The 20,629-nt window shown below is 33.9% G+C and overlaps 1 protein-coding gene across 1 annotated transcript in view; it reads right to left on the bottom strand.

The window, feature by feature from the left end:
- The window catches only part of LOC106478701 (matrix metalloproteinase-2-like), a 68,301-nt gene extending 51,070 nt beyond the window's left edge, over positions 1 to 17,231 (bottom strand). Inside the window, exons 1-2 of the mRNA XM_013939264.2 lie at positions 16,739 to 17,231; positions 568 to 827 (exon numbers count right to left, since the gene is read on the bottom strand). Coding sequence (XP_013794718.1) covers positions 568 to 827; positions 16,739 to 17,005 — 527 coding nt within the window. The 5' untranslated portion in view covers positions 17,006 to 17,231. The remainder of the gene's footprint in view (positions 1 to 567; positions 828 to 16,738) is intronic.
- Positions 17,232 to 20,629: the final 3,398 nt, after the last annotated feature.

The following is a 20,629-nucleotide window of genomic DNA, read 5'->3' as shown; positions in this document are numbered from 1 at the left end:
CTTTTATGTACTGTATATGATATTTAAAGCATATACAAATTTATAGGCGTGGTATCAACGATATAATAGTTGTAAAAATTTAAATCTCCTCACATTAGACGTTTTATCAAATCCTCTATGAAAAATAATCGTTTGATAGACTTAATGAAAAAATAAATCTTTTTTGTTTTCTCCAGAAGTTAAATTATCGTTGGCTGTTGCAGAGAGCTCTTGAGTAGCTTTGCGATATCCGAAAACAAACTGTAAATCTTTTGAATAATAGGTTATCAAAAATGTCGATAATAAAGTTAGAAAAAAAACAACAACCTTTACACTCCAGATAATTACAAAAGAACTTATATTTTAACTGACGTTTCGCTTTTGCAGATTCTTCAGGGTTAGTACATAAAACAGTTTTATGTACTAACCCTGAAGAAGTCACAAAGGCGAAAGTTTTTTTTATAATTATCTGGAGTGTAAAGGTCGTTTTTTTCTAACTTTATTATCAAAATGTGTAAATCCATCCAGTATGCACTACAGACAAAAAGTATCAAAAATGTATTTAAAAAACGTAAAAACCAAACTAACCTCCACGTGAGCTTTGTAGTCTCCCATTTCTGTCCTTGTAGAGCATATCGTTTCACCCTATCAGAGGGTCCAATCAAATCAGGCATGCCGCACCTTTTCCTGTTCATTAGCTTGACTGTTGCTTCGTCCACTTCGCCCGTTTCGTTGATTCCTCCAAACCTCTGCATCAGTTTGATGGCTTTTTTAAGCTGTTCATCCGTTCGCAAGTTCCCTGTCTGAAAATCTGATGATGGGAGGTAGCCAAATTTGTTCATAAAGTCCTGGAAATGCATTATTTCAGTTTTTAATTAATTATGTTGGACTGTGTGTAAAATATTTGAAAGAAACTGTAAAATATGGATCTAAGAACTACAAATAGAAGCTACTGATAATCCCCAGACCAAGCTATAATTCATGTATTATGTATTATATAGCTTTACTGATACCTTTCCCAAAAACGATTGAAAATACTAGTAATATACTAAACCTGAATTGTCTATTTGGATTATGCCTAAACTGGTAGGCTGATTTACTTAATGGATGTTATAACAACTTAAACATGGGCCAAACAATATTAAAACATCAGACCAACTTGCTAAGCCAAAATATAGCTCCCAGTGACATAGCATTAATTTTGAAGGCTTATAGCCCTAAAAACCTGATGAGCACAACACAAATAGCCCATTGTGTAGCTTTGTGCTTAATTACAAACAAACACATAAAGTCTAAGTATAAAATAACTTCCTTTACTTGTTAATTATTTCACACCTCGTTAACATTTTAATATAAATAACAGCTTAGAAAATTTTCTATATATCAGAAAGTTAGTTATCTAGTGTTATAATTCGTGCAGAATTAGGCCTAACAACTCCATGACTAATACATTGGGATTCATTTTGTCACCAGTTTTAGCGTTGTGTAGATTTAAGTTTAACGCGTTCCTGAATAATACATGAGGGTTAATTTTGTCCACGTGATGTCAATAACATTCTGACTTTAACAGTTAACATTTCTGAGATACATATAAAAAATATACTATTGCGTGCGCGCACGTATGCAGGGGGGGGGGGAGGGTTCAGCCAAACCCCCCTATTTTTTATGTAAAAAAATTTGCTTATATAGTCATAGCGCGGCTACCTATGATACTTAACATTTTCTACATAGTCTACATTATTCTGACGAATCATTATCATTTCTTTTACTTGAAACAGTCGTATGCCACCTCCCAGCATTAGTGTGCTTTGCATGCTAATTTTGCTTTACATAATATGTGTTGGCTTTTGATCCCACAAATTAAAACCTCCCTTTCTAACATTCTGCGTACGGGCCTGGTGTGCGCGCGTGTGAGGGAGTTCAATACAATGCGTTTCGTCGGATTATAAGCCCCCCAGTGGCACAGCGGTATGTCTGCGGACTTACAACCCTAGAATCCGGGTTTCGATACCCGTGGTGGGCAGAGCACAGATAGCCCATTATGTAGCTTTGTGCTTAATTACAAACAAAAACTCTGATTATAAACAACAACAAACATTTTTATTTTTAAAGATTTGTGTTCGACAACCACATTAAATTATTTCAGTCTTTAACCATTCCTAAATTCTTACTATCTGTACGAATCGTCAAAACAGCGAATTTGATACTGCGATTTTCTCCTTTCTTTATCATGTTTAACAATCTGTACTTAAAGCATGTGAACATTCAGAAAATGCAATGGCTTTTCAAAAATGTATTTAATTTGGATGTCTCATGCATATTAGTGTTAAATTTGTCACAAAATGAGACGCGTGGGAAAGTACACATACTTAAATACACCTACATGTTGCGAGGTGTTCTGTCACCCTGCCGAGAATATCCTGTATCAGAGAATACATATTTCAACTTGTATCGACCTAAAAGTGTGTTACCTAAATCAAGAGAAGGTGCAGTTGTGCTTTGTTATATGGTAAAACAACAGATGTGTTGATAATGCTGCTTTTTTGATATGCATAATTATATATAGACAGAGAAAGAGAAAGGGTAACACAATATAAACTCAAAAAGCAGCATTATCAGCACATTTATAAAGTGTGAAAAGCAGCATTATCAACACATTTATAAAGTGTGCCATTTTGTGTTTGTTTATTTTTTGCACTGCTTACTGTGACATTAGGCCAATAATAAACCGATCCGGATAACAGTTCTTTGTTTCAATGTTATGATATTTAACGCATTTATCATAGTGACTCGATACATTTTGGCCTATAACAATTAATGTCATTTATAAAGAATAATCGAAAATTCGAACAACAAAGATATGGTAGTCTTGAGATTTATCTGAACATTCAGGTTTAATCCCTTCTTCAGAAGTGTTAGTGAGTTTTCTGAACGTTTCGGGTCTAAGCCCATTTTCAGGATATTGATGAAGTGTTTGAACGTTTCGAGTATAAGACATTCTTGTGGAGTATTGATGAAGTGTGTGAACGTTTCAAGTCTAAGCCATTCTTCAAGGGTGTTAATGAAGTGTTTGAACCTTATGAATCTAAGCCATTATTCAGTAATGTTGTGAGTTGTCTAAGCATTTCGGGTCTAAGCCCTTCTTCAAACGTGATGATGACTTGTCGGAGCGTTTCGGGTCTAAGCCATTCTTCAAAATTGGTGATGAGGTGTCTGAGCATTTCAGGAATAAGCCCTTCTTTAGGAATATTGTTAGTTGTCTGATTGTTTAGAATCTAGGGTCTAAGTCCTTCTTTAAGATACAGTGTGGACCGCCAACAAAGAAATTTATTTTTAAAAGTCTGATCCTAAGAGTTGTATATGTTTATATACAGGCGTCATCCTCATCACAAATGAAACTATTATATTACGTTATTTCCTCGCCTACGCAATTATTTTATTACTATTATATTACGTGTTTCGTAAAAAAAACTAACATAAAAATATCAGTGAAATAAAATGAAACGAAAACCACAGTAAATTTACGTCAGCATGACGTGGTGAAAAACATACTAACTGGTTATACTTAATAAAAAAAAAAAGATATATGAGCTTTGCCATATTCTGAAGAACATAATGTAGGTTTCGATGGTTTACAAGCTCCACAAATTTGTTTTTTAAGCAGTGTAGACTGAAAACCGCTGGTGACATTTATGCTATATATACTCTACATTAAATGGAATTAAATATTATTTTATAAGGAGTAAATAAAAGTATTAACTCTAAAAAAAAAAAGACGACTTCCCAGTCTTAAGATCTTTCTAACAATCGACTGAACTGGTTGTTGAGTCTATTATAATTCTCAGCTGCCTGGGACAGGAATTGTTGTCTAATGTGAACCGGTAGTTCTTATATAATCTCATGAAAAGCCGGACAAAAAAATATTTTCTGCCTAGTTGTCAAATTAAGCTTCCCAGACAATTCTTAGGTAATAACGGTAGTTAAAAGTGGGTGTAATAATATCTATCATGATAATAGTAGTTGTTGTAGAAATAAAAATAATAAAAAACTCCAATTTTCCTCGCCTATTCACAAAACACCCATAAGTACATGCTATTAATGAATGTCCAAATTAACTCTTGAGGTGTATACACAATACAGCATCAACATAAGAGGGGTACTACATCAACAACAATACTCCTCTGTCAACTATTCTGTTCATTTGATCTTTTTTGTTTCTTTTTAATTCTGACACATGACCTAGCATATTTTACGTACAGTAAACCTACAGAAATTAACAGCACTTACAATAAAAATCGTTCACTCTGCTCAGTCCTCAAAGAATGGCTGCAAGTTGAAACCTTTTTATATAATAAAAGGTTCAATCCTAAACACAAAAACCGAACAAGTCTTATTTAATCTTACAATGATTTTTTTTTTGGTAATAAGCTTAATTAAAATCTTAAGCACCTGCTCGATAACTAATAGGGAGACAACCCACATTTCTTTGAATATCGTACTAATCAATCTTTATAAATATTACAATTTTAATTACTAAAACTATAAGACTTATCGTGCCCCACGTGGCTTTGTCCTAAATTAAAACTGTTACAAGTGAGAGTAAAAGGTTGAGCGCCTCCAGTGGCACAGCGGTAAGTCTGCGGACTTACAACGCTAGAAACCGGGTTTCGATACCCATGGTGAGCAGAGCACAGATAGCCTTTTGTGTAGCTTTGTGCTTAATTTAAAAAAAAAGTTCGAGCGAAGCATTTAATATGTTTATCACTGTCGCCTTGCTTTGACGTCTAATCCTATAATAATGCTTTGCATAAACATGTGGGCACGTCCTATGTTATATCTAACCTTGTACTTCGGTATACACTTGTACACAGATACTATAGTGTTAGCCACGCCGTGCCTTGCCCTCACCCTTTCTGATATATATCCACTTACAGAAAACAATATACAATTTAAATTTTCAAATACAAAAAGTATACTTGTTACTGTTGCACTTTAATAAGAGAAAAAAAAATGTTTTAATAAACAATACTTGAAATCGTACTCTGAAACAGGAACTATTTCTGTAGTGCAAAACTGAATTGCTTTTATCAGGAAAGTTTTTCAACATATATTTAATTAGGGAAATAAGTGAAATGAAATTATGCAATCTACAGCCAACTTTATTAATTTTTCAAATCCAATACTTCGACATTCAAAATGGAGGAGAGAATTCATATATTTTACTCACTAGCAACTAAAGCATTTCGGGTTTACTGTAATCTTGTCTGAACTCCTGACGGTGTTCTCTACTACCTGTCACTAGGGGGACCATCAAGGAGGGAAGGAGAGAGGGGTAGAACGAAACGATCTAAGTATTTTGTATTTGGGGTTAAGTATTATTATTTCTCAATTTCACAAGAAGGCGGAAGTTCACAAGGCCAACCACTGTGAATCTTAACCGAAAAGAGGGCTTCAAAAGGACAGTTAAGCATATTTAGATGTCGAGTTTTTCCATTAGGGTTACAATTGTGGTTGAAAAACAGAAAACTGTTGTAATAAATTGGTCCATATTAAATCTGTCAAAATTATCTGACAGCAAATAGCTAATCACTTTACGAGTGAATGTAATAGGAAATTGACATTTTCAGTCTTGAGCAACTAAATTGAGTATTTTGGATCTCCCCTTTTAATTTTCTCTCACGCCCTTCCCATCAATCTTGGCTCGTTAGAGATAAAAAACATTATCACATATTTTACAAAACGCATTTCCAATTTAACTTACAAAGAAAGAAAGTAAAGCAAACTTCATTATTTTGGTCTTGAGTGAGTGAATGTTAAATCTTCCGAATATGAAAACAAGAAGACATTTGATCAACTTTGTATTTGAGAACACGTAATGAGCAAGCTGAGAATGAAGCGTAAAAAATAATTTGCATTTTTATTGCGATTTTAAAACTTTTCAGATAATGCATTTGTCGTTTCAAGTTTTAGTTAATGCTACACGAAACAAAGCTAATGCATCTGCCGTTTCAAGTTTTAGTTAATGCTACACGAAACAAAGCTAATGCATCTGCCGTTTCGAGTTTTAGTTAATGCTACACGAAACAAAGCTAATACATCTGTCGTTTCAAGTTTTAGTTAATGTTATACGAAACAAAGCTAATGCATCTGCCGTTTCGAGTTTTAGTTAATGCTACACGAAACAAAGCTAATGCATCTGCCGTTTCGAGTTTTAGTTAATGCTACACGAAACAAAGCTAATGCATCTGCCGTTTCAAGTTTTAGTTAATGCTACACGAAACAAAGCTACGGCCCGGCATGGCCAGGTGGTTAAGGCACTCGACTTCCAATCTGAGGGTCGCGGGTTCGAATCCCTCTCACACCAAACATACTCACCCTTTCAGCCGTGGAGGCGTTATAATGTGACAATCAATCCCACTATTCGTTGGTAAAAGAGTAGCCCAAGAGTTGGCGGTGGGTGGTGATGACTAGCTGCCTTCCCTCTAGTCTTACACTGCTAAATTAGGGACGGCTAGCGCAGATAGCCCTCGTGTAGCTTTGCGCGAAATTCAAAAACAAACAAAGCTACAGAACAGCAGAGACATTGTGCAGCTCGCTTCACCGAAATTTTGAGGTCGTCGTTTTTTTGTTGTGTTATGTGATAAGTGAAATGAAATGAATAACGATCGTGGAAGCCTTTCCACTAAACATACAAACAAAAAACGACCACCTTTGAAAATAAAACCCTTACGAACAGTATGTAGTTTCCAGGAATACAGTTGTTTAAAAGATTTTTCCATTTACGTTTCAACACCGGTGTATTTATATACAATTAAACATTGAATATTTTTTAAATGTGCAACTTTATATTACATATAGTAATTAAGGAAAAATAGTCATTCATTTTAAAAGTTTGTTCATTCTTTAACACAACGTTGTATCATGGAATATTTCTGCTGTGCTCACCGCAGGGTCAGCACTCCGAATGTTGATGTTATATGTCCTCAAGGTTATCAATCAGCTATGGGAGGGAGGCACATTTACAAACATTCAAACTGATGTTTCGTCTAAATTTTATAACACAAAGCTAAAATTAAATCACTAGATCCAAACTTTCACATCAAATTACGAGTAACTATACTTAATATTTGAACGTTTCAAGTTTGAAGAATCTTTTGAGGTCATAATTATTCATTTTATTCCTATTGTTTTATAGCTCAGAAATGTCAAATAGCAACAAAAAAGACACAGATACTTCGTGATGGTTTATTTGTAAAATATATTCCATTATCCTTATTATAAAATATATTAACATTCAACACCACTACAATATCTGATGAACTCTGGTATTGTGGGTAAGGCATCGTCGTCACAGGGTGTGGCAGATAGATATATAGTTTGGTTGACACATTATTACATATTTTTCTTTGCTTTCACTCATAAGTTCTTATAAATGCATAAGCCTCACACAATATCTGTTTGTGGATACGACATACTCCATCTATATGTGTATGTATGTACGTATTCATAACGATAAAACAACACTTTGTCAACGTAGTAATGTTAAAGTTGATTCTGGTAAAGACACACACATACACAGTGTGTAAAACTACGGATAAAGTACCAGCAGCAAAGTTTTATAAACGGTTTTTAAAAGTCCGTATTTTACATGAAAATATCGGAACCTCGTTAAAAAAGAAAAGAAAAGCGAGGATATTTCCCGTTCTGCCAAACATAAATCGAGCCAACGATTTTCACGTATGAGAATACTTAACACAGTCAGTCAACTCAGGCGTAAATTATTTCTGTAAAAACTAAAATTTACAAACTCACTTTTCTTATTTATCTGTTAAAACTAATTAAACTAACACGAATTCCTGTTTCAAACCACGAAACCAAACAAAACCAAGGAGTGGCAAAGTGATTCATAAAACCGATTTTTTTAAAATAGTAAAGTTTGTGTTACTAACAGTTTTCTTTCGAAAGGGGAAACCCACCAACTGATTTCCGATACAGTAACAAGACAAACAGCGACCTATTTCGTGAAGTTACGATTTAGCACATTACGCATGTTAATTAGAACCTATAGAAAGTTACCTAATTAGTAATTTCTCATTCATAATCTCTATTCCCCTGCCGAGACAGCGATAACTCTACGGACGTAGAAAGCTAAAATCCGGGGTTGAATTCCTCGCAGTGAACAGAGCGCATTTTTTCTTTGTTTGTTTGTTGTTAAGAACAAAGCTACACAATGGGAAATCTGTGCTGTGCCCACCATTGGTATCGAAACCTAATTTTTAGCGTTATAAGCACTCAGAGTTACCGCTGAACCACCACGCTAAAACAAACAAATGTAATCACTATCAAAACATAATTGTTAGGTTCTTTTGCAGCATTTCCGATTTAATTTTACAGGATAGTTACAAAAAATATATATACAAATTTACAGAAAAATATTCTTAAAAAAAAAGGAGGATCTAGTGACGAAATTATAAATTTGAATCTTATTTGAAAAAAAAATTCAAGTGAATAATTCAGCTTATATCTTTTTTTATTTCTTAAGGAATTTTAATTAACCCCTTTCTTATCATAGGGCTAAACTCGATACTATTATTCCCATGAAGGTTTTTCACACTGAATTTAATGATATATGGTTTGTTGGTTTTCTTTCAATACACAACAAGAGCAATCAGAGAGATTACATGCCCTCGCCCCGTCGCTCCTTTTCGAGATTGCACACGTTTATACTGGATAACGTCAAATTTCACCTTCGAAAACACAGAAAATCCTTCTCGGATCTAGAATGATCAACAATCCGGATCATTTTTGTAGTGTGATGAGAAGTCTCAACCTTAATGTGTCCATGAAATGTGGTACAAATCCGATCACACTCTACAGAGTTATTAACTCAAAACCGCCCTATCTCCCCACTATAAAAAAAAAATGCTTAAAAGTGTTCCAGAATCCGTATCCGGATTTCGATCCGGACCAAATTTGGGGAGGACTGTCCCATACTGACTCCCCATCTTATGTAAAATTTTCGTGTACCTCGGTCTATTAGTTTTCGAGATACGCGCGCGGAAACGCATACAGACAGACAGACGAACCCGATTACAATACCCTCGTCCCCCCCCCCTCTGGGGGCAAGGGTAATACATCAATCAAATACAAAATGCTTGATATTTCGATAAATTTTCCTGGTTTCTGAGCATATAAAATGAATGATCGCGAATGAGTTCATTTCGCTGAGCTATATTCATAAACAAATGATGTTATATTCTTGTTCTTCATACAAGAATGTCCTGTCTTCATTTTCATTATTGTTTATACGTCACATGAATCTGTTTCACACATAACGGTTGTTCATGCAGTTTATAATATAAACAGCGTCTAGACCACTATGGTCTGTTGTATCCCAGCTGGCCTGATAAGTCTTGGTGTTTGGTGAAATGTCTCTTCGGCACTGGATATGGCAGGAACAATGTGGTTGACATATTATCAAATATTTCTCTTTCCTTTCACTCGTTCTTAGAATTTCACCCAATTATTTGACTACTGTAGAGATAAAATTAGGCTTAGATATTTGGTGAAAGCTTTTCTATCTACACCTATTAACTTTTATTCTACGCCTATAAATGTCCCAATAAAGACAGAAATAGTACTTTTAATACGGACGTTTCGGAATTTCCTTAAATTCCATCTTCAGCGTTAATATCTCAAAAAAGTTAGTTCATAATATTCGAACTACAGAAAACGGCATTAGCATTGAGCGAGTTTTCGGAAATTTAGAAAAAACAGATTTAAAGGGTAACAATATAATGGAATACGATAAAACGTGCGGCATACACATGTTTAGTAAGTAACATTGTTAAGAGAAACTATTATACAGAAAGGCTTAAATATCAGTATAAACACTGTATCTTCAAAATAATAATAAATATCAAATATAAAACTGAGAATTTTTTGTTTCCTTTCAAAATCTGTAGTGCATACTGTAGGGATTTACACATTTTGTTACAAAGTTTAGAAAAATCAACCTTTACATTCCAGATATATATAATATATATATTTTTTTTCAACGAACGTTTCGCCTTTGAGGGCTTCCTCAAGGTTAATATACGCAACTGAGTTCATAATCTGTGGTTCCAGAGTCGAGAATGTTAAAGTTCTTTAGAAGTACGGGGTGGTTGTTATTTTCACTGTACAATTGGATACAAGACTCGGGTGGATCACTTAGCTTATATCTGGTTCTTGCTGAAATTCCTAAGTGCTAGAGTGCACATATTAGTAGGTGATGTGTAGTTTTACCAATATAGGTAGCTTTACAGTTACCACAAATGTATTTATGTACGACCCACGAGCGCATACGAATGGGTAAAGTGTCTTTGGTTTTAAACATATTTTTAATTCTAAATGTCGACGTAAATACTAAACGTAGCTTAATTTATGGGCAATATGTTTGATTATTTTTTGAATTTCATATTTGAGTTTAAAACTGTTTGCCAATGAAAGGGATGATGATGACTAGTAGATGTTTTGGAACAGGTACTAATGTTGGTTTTTGTAGTTCGAATATTATGAACCAACTTTTTTTTAGATATTCACGCTGATGATGGAATTTAATGAAATTCCGAAACGTCCTTATTAATAATGTTTTGGTATTGCCGTGTTTTTAATATTTATTATAAGAGAGAAATATTGTTTATATAGCCTTAATTTGTCTGTGTACATATTCAACAATATGTTATTATATGTCTCTTTGCACCTTTGGATTACGTGATTAGCTGATTTGTTTATCCTATACTCTTACACGAAGCAGGTTGTAACGATATAAGACGGTAACATCAGTTGTTGGACCATGTAACTGATGTTATTAATTAACCTATAGGTCATGTTATGTCTGACTAAAACAACCGTGTCATTGAGCAAATTAAACCGAAATTCACGTTATCCAAAAGGCACTGCCTTAACACCTTAATTATTTCAAATTAAAGCAATTCATAGGTCTACATTCTTAACACTAAAGGCCAGAAAAAAATTATAAACTCGTACAAGTACACAAACAATTACCTGCACAAACTCTCTATCTGAATAAAAACATATAATATCTAATCGCAAAAAATAAAAGAAACGAATCAAATGGATTTTTTAAGGCAACTAATGAATGAATGTCAAGTTTGATATCACAAAAAATTGTCGGTAATATTTAACCGGGTTTATGTAACTATCATTTTACAAGTGTGCGTTATAAAATATATTTCTAGGATACTTTACTGTTATCCTAGTATAACAAGGCAGGCTTTTGTCTTCGTTTATCATATTTTTTTGCAACTACGTATACCCTGGGTTTACGTATATATTACTTCTAATTTATTATTCAGAGAGGGCGCAAAAGTGTAATTCTAGTAGTAATTTGGCACGTCATTTTATATGTACGTCAGATGGCGTCAATAAACCTACAGAATCACCCAAAGTAGAATATCCAGTATTATTAGTATAAACAGCGCGAGAGGGTTAAAAACAGACAGTTATTAATGGAGTTTCTATAATTTATTACGACGAAAGAAAATAATATTATTATCGCGTCGCAAAATTGTTGATATCTGTTCGAAAAACCTATTAGGACAATTTGTGTGGAAGACCTGCGAAAATAGATAATTTTCTAACAGATAAGTAAGTCGTAGCTTGGTTTAAGGTCAGGAAACTGAAAAAATCCACAAAGACCGACATTTGTCTACATACAGACAAAAACTAAATATTTGTGTATTAAGGTAGTTCTTTTTGTGCTCGATCTCCTTATAATTAAAAAAAAAAAGATAAAGAAACGCGCCATCTATTAAATAAATTGTGTTATCCTTTAGAAGAATTAATACTTGAAGAGTAGCAGACAATCTCTTCAATTTACGGGATTTTAGCATAGATCATTAAATCTACGTTTGGTTATTATAATACCTTGTTAAGTTTTATAGATTGATTATATGAAATAAAAAAACAAAACACCGTTTTGAAGTACGACACCACAATGGATCTCTGCAATGTGATTCAAAACTGAGAACATTAGTTTATGGTGCGTTATTATTCTATATGTTTGTCATTTTCCTAAGTAAGATATGTAGGAAACATGCCAGACAGCCACAAAATACTAACACGCTAACGTAAATACACACACGTAGGCCACAAATTAGTGTTCAGTGAAAGAAAGCACTAGTTGCATGACTTCCAGTTCTTTCCTTTATATAAGTATTGATACTTATCAAGAAAGCTTGTTTAAATTCTTTTTTTTTTAGTTTTCAATGTGAAATTTCAGATTGATTTTTCGATACTACTTTTTTTCTTCTGGTTTAACATTGGTTAAAGCACTTATTTACAACTTCGGGTCTTCACTCTTTTTTGGCGCTGTGATACATGTTTTTAAGGATATTGTAAATCGAAATTCTCGTTTGATCGCGCCTTTTTTCTTTAAACTTTGTTTTGAAATTACGCGAAGAAGTGATAAACTAGAGGATAGACAGCAAGTCAACACCGCCCACCACCAACTCTTGGGCTACTCTTTTACCAACTAATAGTGGGATTAACATTATAACGCTCCCATGGCTGAAAGGGTGAGCATGTTCGGTGACCAGGATTAGAACCCGGGACCAATCGCACTAACCACCAAGCCATGCCAGACCTGTCATGGGTTTGACTTACTAGCGCTGACCTCATAAACGATGAGGATATATATATATGGTGATTTTTCAACTTTCTAATAACATTTGTTTGCTTTTTTTTTCATAATATAAATTCATTAACCTTTTCCATGCATAAAATATTTACTAACTAATTAGGATTTACACAGTTTTAAACATTTTGTCCATACTACTACAAGTCGACCATTGGGGTAGACTACGCGATTCATGATCGTGACACATACAAAGTACAGAAACACACACTCTGATCTGTAGATCTGCTTATGGGATTGGTCACTCACTCTGAGATAACGGCGCCATGTAGGTGACGTTACTTTTACAGACGAAGTCGTCGGCCGATCATTGATGTGTCCTCCACGATTTCCGGTCGGTCTGGGTATCTGTCGAAAAGAAAGGACTGGCCGACAAGTGCGGAGCTTTTAAGGTTAAAGTAAACATAGCGACCGGTCATAACGGGAATGTCACTTCATATTCTTGTTTTCTTATTCCTGTGAAGCAAGCGGTGTTTATACTCAGTATCCTTGACGATTAGTAATAACAGTCCATCAATGTACACACTCACTACGGCCACCGTTTCTATGGCTACTACTCAATACCCTTGACGATTAGTAACAACAGTGCATCTATAGACTCGTTACAACCACCGTTTCTGTGACTGCTGCTGAATAAATGATACTAAATACCCTTGATGATTAGTAACAACAGTGCATACTTGTATACAAATAGAGGGAAACAAGCGGATGGTTCAGTTCCCGTTTGAAAATATTAAAGTTTTTGTATCTTGTATAAGTACGTTTTGATGAACTAGTTTCATAATGTAAGAGCAACTCTCCAGTCTAAAACTACATAATCAAAACTATAAACATTATTTTACCGTTGAATATAAAATGCTAAAAGCCTAAGCGATAGCTAAAAATCAATAATAAACCATTAACTAAATTAAGTTTCCATTATGAGTTATGTTAAAATTCAAACACAATTTCTATAATAAAACAACTAAAATTCCCCAATTTCCTAAAATTATAATACATACGATTAAAATATTAAAACTAAATAAGTATAAATTACACAAATGTAGGGTTATCTTTGTACATCAAACAATATCTACTTGTATATACAAAAACATTTTACTATTTATAATGAATACTAAACACCTTCTAGAATTTAATTTAGTTTTACCCATTCCCATTTAATTACGTTTTAAGTCGGAAAATTAATATTCGTACAATAACCTATTTTTGTGTATGTTTACAAGTCCAGAATGGGAAAGCATAAGAACCGATTTTAAGCAATATTAATGATGGTTACGACATAGTTCAACATTTTCTGTTTTTAACACAGATTTTTTTTTAAGAACTTGATAAACCTCAGAGTTTGATGGAAGAAAAAATATAAAAAGAACAATACGGCAACATTTAATTTATTGTTTATTATAGTGACTGCTGAAAAAAGTGCTGAATATATATGATAATAAGTTGGTTAGACTATCATTCTTAGAAGTGAATCCTTTATCTACCTATGGCAGTGTAAAATCAGTTACAGTTTAGACTGAACGTTTTTCATAATTTGTCCTGTTCATATCGCAGGTTACAGTAGTAATTATTCTTAGGTTCACGTGTGCTAAAATCGACATACAATACATTAAGAGCCCTATAAATAAACCTCATGTGGGTCAGTACGCTTTTTAGGAACCATGGTCATATAAAGACTCTATATGTGCGTTTACTCCGCCTCCAAGTACAGTTTTGGAAAACAAGTTATTCAATCTTATTGGTCAGCAAAACTTTAATCATCTTTTTATTAATTAAATGGGAAACGAACTTCGGAAATGAAACAAATTTATTAATAACTGCCATAGCTATTGTTTCTGTGTTGTATTCTCTGTGGCGCCCTCCCTCGTGAAATTTGAAGTAGATGCTAAATAAACATTTTTTTTTCAGACCAAAGTGATTTATTTATTTTTTAGTACAAAAACAAGATTTATGGTCTACTTTCAAGTAAGTGTTATCGACAATAAATTAAATAATAAACACGAAATAGAAACAAATAAATATTTATAAGTCATAGCTTTTAACTGTTTCTCATATGTTGGTTAGAAATACTTGTTATACGTCACAATTTTTACAAAATAATACTACAATGCTTCTTCCCGACTGTTAAATGTATGCACTTTTTGACGAGTACGTGTTCCGAACTGATTATTCTATGAGGAAGAAAAAGGACCCTGTCCTTGAGTTTACGGCCTGAACTAGATACTACTTAAAAACCCGACAATAGTAGCTTCCTTGCAGTTCTAGGGTGTGTGCACTTGAAAACTTGCCAGCCTTGTGCCTTCATCCAAAAGGCAATGTTACAATCAACAAATCAAATTTTTTTCCGTCGTAATTGTCGAAAAGCAAAAACATGCAGATTGAATCTGACTTTTTGACAATACTTCATCTACCAAATTAAACGTTATGTGCGAAGTGGTATATAATAACCCAAACAAATAAAATATTTATAACAGTCTTTATTTAACTCAAGACTCTAGTGATGTAATGCTCACCGAAGAAGAAACCTTCTATTAAATCAGTGATTCTGAACCAGTGGGCCGTCGAGTGCCGGGACTGCCCTAAACTAACGAGTCATCAACTGCATATGTGGGTGGGCCTTTACTATTGTGCCATATAAGAAACCTTCTATTAGAAAATCGATCGTCAGAACTTAATAGTTGAATAGCATTGAGATAAAATTCCAGCATTGAAATATCAAATAAAAATGACCAATTTCTTGGGTAAAGAACTATATCGTACCGGTCACGCCAACTAGAAAAGATTCGTGCCGAAATAATTTTATGTGGTTCCTTGAAAACTGTAATTCAAGGGAGGGTGTTATTAGGCCCTTCAAGTTACTAAGTTTTATAACTTTCTCTGAAGATGTTATTATTTCCTAGCGGGACTTTAACCATTTAGATATATGCCACTTTATCACGTGACCACCTCACTGATTTCTTCTGTGTTTTTAAAATATAATGATACTATAGTCTCTAAATAAGCAAGATTATTATGAAATATGCCACTATAGACCATATTAGGGCTACTTCCTAAAAGACTGTATCTTACACAATAAATGAGTGATTTTACCCTATTATTTTGGTTCCCAAAATATAGTTCCCAGTGTAAACGTCAGAGACACTGGATGTAATTTTTAACATTATCTTCATATCTAACCGATCAGTCTCATCTCAGTAAAGGTTGAAAATTAGAGAAAAATATCAAGAAAATTATCTGTAGCATGCTTAGAAATGGACCACGGTTTTGGAAACTAAAATACTCACTAGTTTACACTGATTTTAATAAATACGAGTGAAAATTGTATGCCACTGTCGAATATCAACAATCCTTTCAATATTACATGTGTTCCTCATCCACCAACCATGTAATTATGAGCAATGTATAAAATTCATAGAAGTTAACCACTAAAATCTTATGGTTATAAAAGAGAAAATAAATTAATACATAAAGTAAAACCTATAACGTAGAGTTGAGCAGTGATAAACCAGGCTCAATGTTGGTGCAATACAACCTTTTGGTAAACCTTTTAGCGTTTAATCTTTTATAAGATTTACTGGAGCGGTCAATGACACTATAGTTTGTAAAAGATACAAGATTCGACAACCCTAATGATGCTTACTTGTTGCTTAGCAACACGTACGATCGATAGACTTAGAGCTCCAAGAGCATCACTGAGCATGCGTAGTTAAAAAATATTTCAGGGCGGTGATACCGTTGATCTGAATATAACAACTATTAAAAATAAAATTTCTGAAAATTAAATAAAATAGCTGGTTAATAATTTTATACTTAAATATAACTTAAGTTAATAGTTATAACCCCTAGAGGGCGTGCCCGCATTTTGTTAACAGTGTTTGTTAAGACTTAAGTAGGCTTACGTTATACATGTGTGTAAACAACATGTAAAATATAAGATTCAGTGTGAAAATAAATAAATGTATAACCACGCATGCAAAGAAAATAGGATTAAAGGTGGATATACACTGTGAAGTTAATATTTCTACAAACACTTGATTCCTCAATGAAATGGTAACTCACCACAACTTGAACTTCTGAAAAAGACAATCTTGACCTTCTCTGGTTAGTGGGCCGCGCTTCACACACTGATAACACCAAGGTCAAATAAACAAACAGGGATACTAGCCATTTTAGAGAAGACACTCGTATCACTTTAACGGTGTGAGTTATTCCTGTTCTAAACAGCGACGTATGGCGCGTTGGGCACCTGTCATCGACTATACAAAATGTGCCCGACATTCGCCACACGGCAAGGCCTCTTCCTCCTCTGGAGTAGAGTTCAGCCATAGCGGTGGTTTTACGTAAGCCTTTGCCGGCAAAGATTATCAGGTTTCTTCGGTATTCTTTCTTGTTAACCCTATTGCATTAACGGTGTACTAGCACATGAGTCAGTTTCATGCAGGCGAGCTCGGGCTAACAGAGTTTACGAAGTGAAGTCTTTTCGCTGTGTTGTAGTCGTACCTCACTGGATATGCGTGTGATGTGTGCTTGTCATGACTATGAGAGGAAGTTAGCGCAGGAACTAGTACTGCTACGAAACGCTGCTAGCAATAGGTCGGTCCCCGCCAGTCTACAGTTGTTTTCTAGTAAACACAGTTTTTTATACTCTCGATATTTTAATCTCGGGCGACTTTGTTGTAAGTGTCATTATTTTCCTTTGCTAAAAAGGATTATATGTATAATGGTGATGAAATGTATTGTAGAAAACATACAAAAACACATCCCTGAATTACAACTTCGGAAGTTATGCAATAATTGTTTCGAAAATTTACTGTGCGTACAAAGAATTATTAGCAAAGAATATTCAAAGAAACCGATACAATTACACATAAAGGAAACAAAATATTCAATGCTCAAACGTTTAAACTTGAAGAGAAGGAACAAACATTATGGACCAATTAAAAAAGCGAAACACTGGCATATGTGAATAATGAAAAAACAACAACAACCCGAGTAATTAATATTAAAATAACATTTGTTTTTGTTGTTAAGTGCAAAGCTACACAGTGGGCTATTTGTGATGTGCCCACTATGGGTATTGAAAACCGATTTTTAGCGTTATAAGCCCTCTGACTTGCCGCTGAACCACTGGGGCAAAAAATAACGAAACAGTTACAAACACACTGAGGAGAGAAAACAAAAAAAAATGCATAGATTTACTGAAAAGGATCAGATATTATCTTCACATTTCAAACAGGTTTTAACTACATACTTTCCAAATCAAAAGATAACATACCCGTATTGTTGAAAACAAAATACTCTTTCGGAGTCAAACGATAATATATTGTTGTTTTTTGGCGCAAATGGGTTGTGTGCGCTCTGACTATTGCGGGAAATGCTGACCCATTGTGGGACCAAACGATAACATACCTTGTTGCTGTAAATACACTCTTTCCTAGTCAAACGATAATAAACCTTGTTGCTGCAAAACTGTTCTTTCAGTCAAAAGACAATAAAACATTTGTGGTAGGCATACATTTTCCGAGTTAAAATACGATAAAACTTATTATTTTGAACATAGTCTTTCTGAATCAAAAATAGTGAACTTTATTTTTATAAATATACTTTTTTTTCAATTTAAAGTACAAAAACATCTTTGTTGTAAACATACTCTGAGTTCGTAAGATTGTTGTTTGTTTTAGAGCTGTGAATCGAACTTGGGATTTTGGCGTAAAATGTCCGTTAGTTTACCCTTGTCTCACTAGGTGAAGAGTTCACAAGAAAATAAGATTATTGTTGCAAATCCACCCTTTTCTTGTCAAAGACAATCAAACATATTGTTACAAATCTAACCTTGCCGATTCAAAGGATAATGAAACTTTATCTCTCTTTTTCTGACAGATTTTATTCTCTAATTTTTATATTCTTTTGTTTGTTTCGAATTTCGGACAAAGCTACTCGAGGGTTATCTGCGCTGCTCGTCTCTAATTTAGCAGTGATAGACTAGAGGAAAGGCAGCTAGTCAACACCACCCACCACCAACTCTTGGACTACTCTTTTTACTAACGAATATTGGAAACGACTTTATATTCTGTAATAACATCTGTATGCTATTGTTTTACATTTTATGTTGGATATCTTTGTATTTGTTAACGTTTTCGAAAAAAAGTGCGGAAAAAAGATAAAACAATGGCAAACTATACAATACAGAGAAACGTAATGGTTTTAACATTTAGCACACCATGCCTATCTCATGATGAATTCTATAATCTTTGTCGTTATGATTACTTTATAGAATATACATAGTTTATAATTTTCGATACTACCAGAAATATCCTTAAACTTCACATACAGAAAGTCAATTATGTGACTTTGATATCACTACCACGTAGTTAAATAATAATAATATCTTTTTTCCACACATGTACTCTACAAATAGAAAAATAAAATAACGAATCAGTGAAAATAATCTTATACATACTATTGTATGGCTCTTAAGATTACAGTGCCAACGTCCAAATTACAAGAGACAAGCATGATAAAACAAAGTTATCGTACATTACCTTGTTGACTTTACTAATTATTTATCATGTTTAAATATATATATACCCAACATCGAGGTTCAGTTTTTATTGTAACCATAAGAAAAAAAAAGAGCGTTTCCCGTATAAAACAAAGTACACGTGGATAAGAAAGACGCACACAGCAGTGGTGATACATTCATTATGAGAGTTAACCTATTCTTGAAATTATAATTTAAGGTTTGGAGCAGATATGGATGCTCATATCTACATCTAAAACTACCATTCACTTTGTGCAGCCTGAAGAGCACTGTAATAATAATTAAAAAAAAAACGGAATAGTAATATATCGTCCAAGAATTTGTAACAAAAATCAGTAAACTGTAGATGTTTCAGAGATTCTTTTGCCTCTCACTGCTCGACCTGATTGATGAGTTCTAGTATTGAACAATAGGCTACTTGCATAGCGACTTGTGGGTGAATCGTGACTGGTCTGAAATGATATGTTTATGTGCCTCTGATTTTGAGTCCTAAAATTGACAAATTAACAGGAATATGAAAAAACAAAAACATCTGCACATAACGTGATTTTTATCACAAATTTTAGGTCTATTGGTTTCTAATGCTTAGACAGATTTCGGTGTTTAATCTGGAATACAGAACTTTTCCTAAGGATTTATTTCAACTGCAAACTATATTTTAACTTCATCATTATTAATATACGATGCTTTATTGCATCTCATATGTACAGGTCTAGTAACAAATGATCCGAAAACATGAAGAATATTCTAGTAAATACATATAATCTTAAGTATGTTTTTTTTTTTATATTTACCCACTTGAACTTGCTTATATTTTTACAGGTGAACAATTTGTGGTCAACTGAACATTAGGAAAACCTCTGTCGGGATATTTAGAATATTAACCTATTTTGATACTTTACCTTAAATGAAAATTACAGAATAGCTTGTCTGAAAAACTTATTCTACCCAAAATAAATGATATAGATTTTTAGTGCTGTTGTTAAAAAGTTGACATAATCTCTTATAAATTCGACATTCTTAGTGATAACAAAAATTGCAGTGATGATACTTATTCATCCAATCTACACTGACGCTAAATACTAAAATAAGAGTTTTAAAAATGCATTATCGTTTTATTACAAATAATAGCCCCCCCCCCCCCTGGTTGCACAGTGGTATTTCTACGGACTTATACCGGGTTTCGATACTCGTGGTGGGCAGAGCACAGACAGCCCTTTGTGAGGGTTCGTGTAGTCAGTACTGTCTACGGCAAGAAAGGCCTTGTTCACTGAGAGGTCATGTAACACTACATACATTGTGTGTTTATTCAGTTATTGTTACTGGATGGTAGAGGGGTTCGTGTAGTCAGTACTGTCTGCGGCAAGAAAGGCCTTGTTCACTGAGAGGTCATGTAACACTACATACAT

The sequence above is a fragment of the Limulus polyphemus genome, unplaced genomic scaffold (assembly GCF_000517525.1).
Source record: "Limulus polyphemus unplaced genomic scaffold, Limulus_polyphemus-2.1.2 Scaffold242, whole genome shotgun sequence".
Lineage (NCBI taxonomy): Eukaryota > Metazoa > Arthropoda > Merostomata > Xiphosura > Limulidae > Limulus > Limulus polyphemus.
This window is presented reverse-complemented; position numbering and strand designations above follow the sequence as displayed.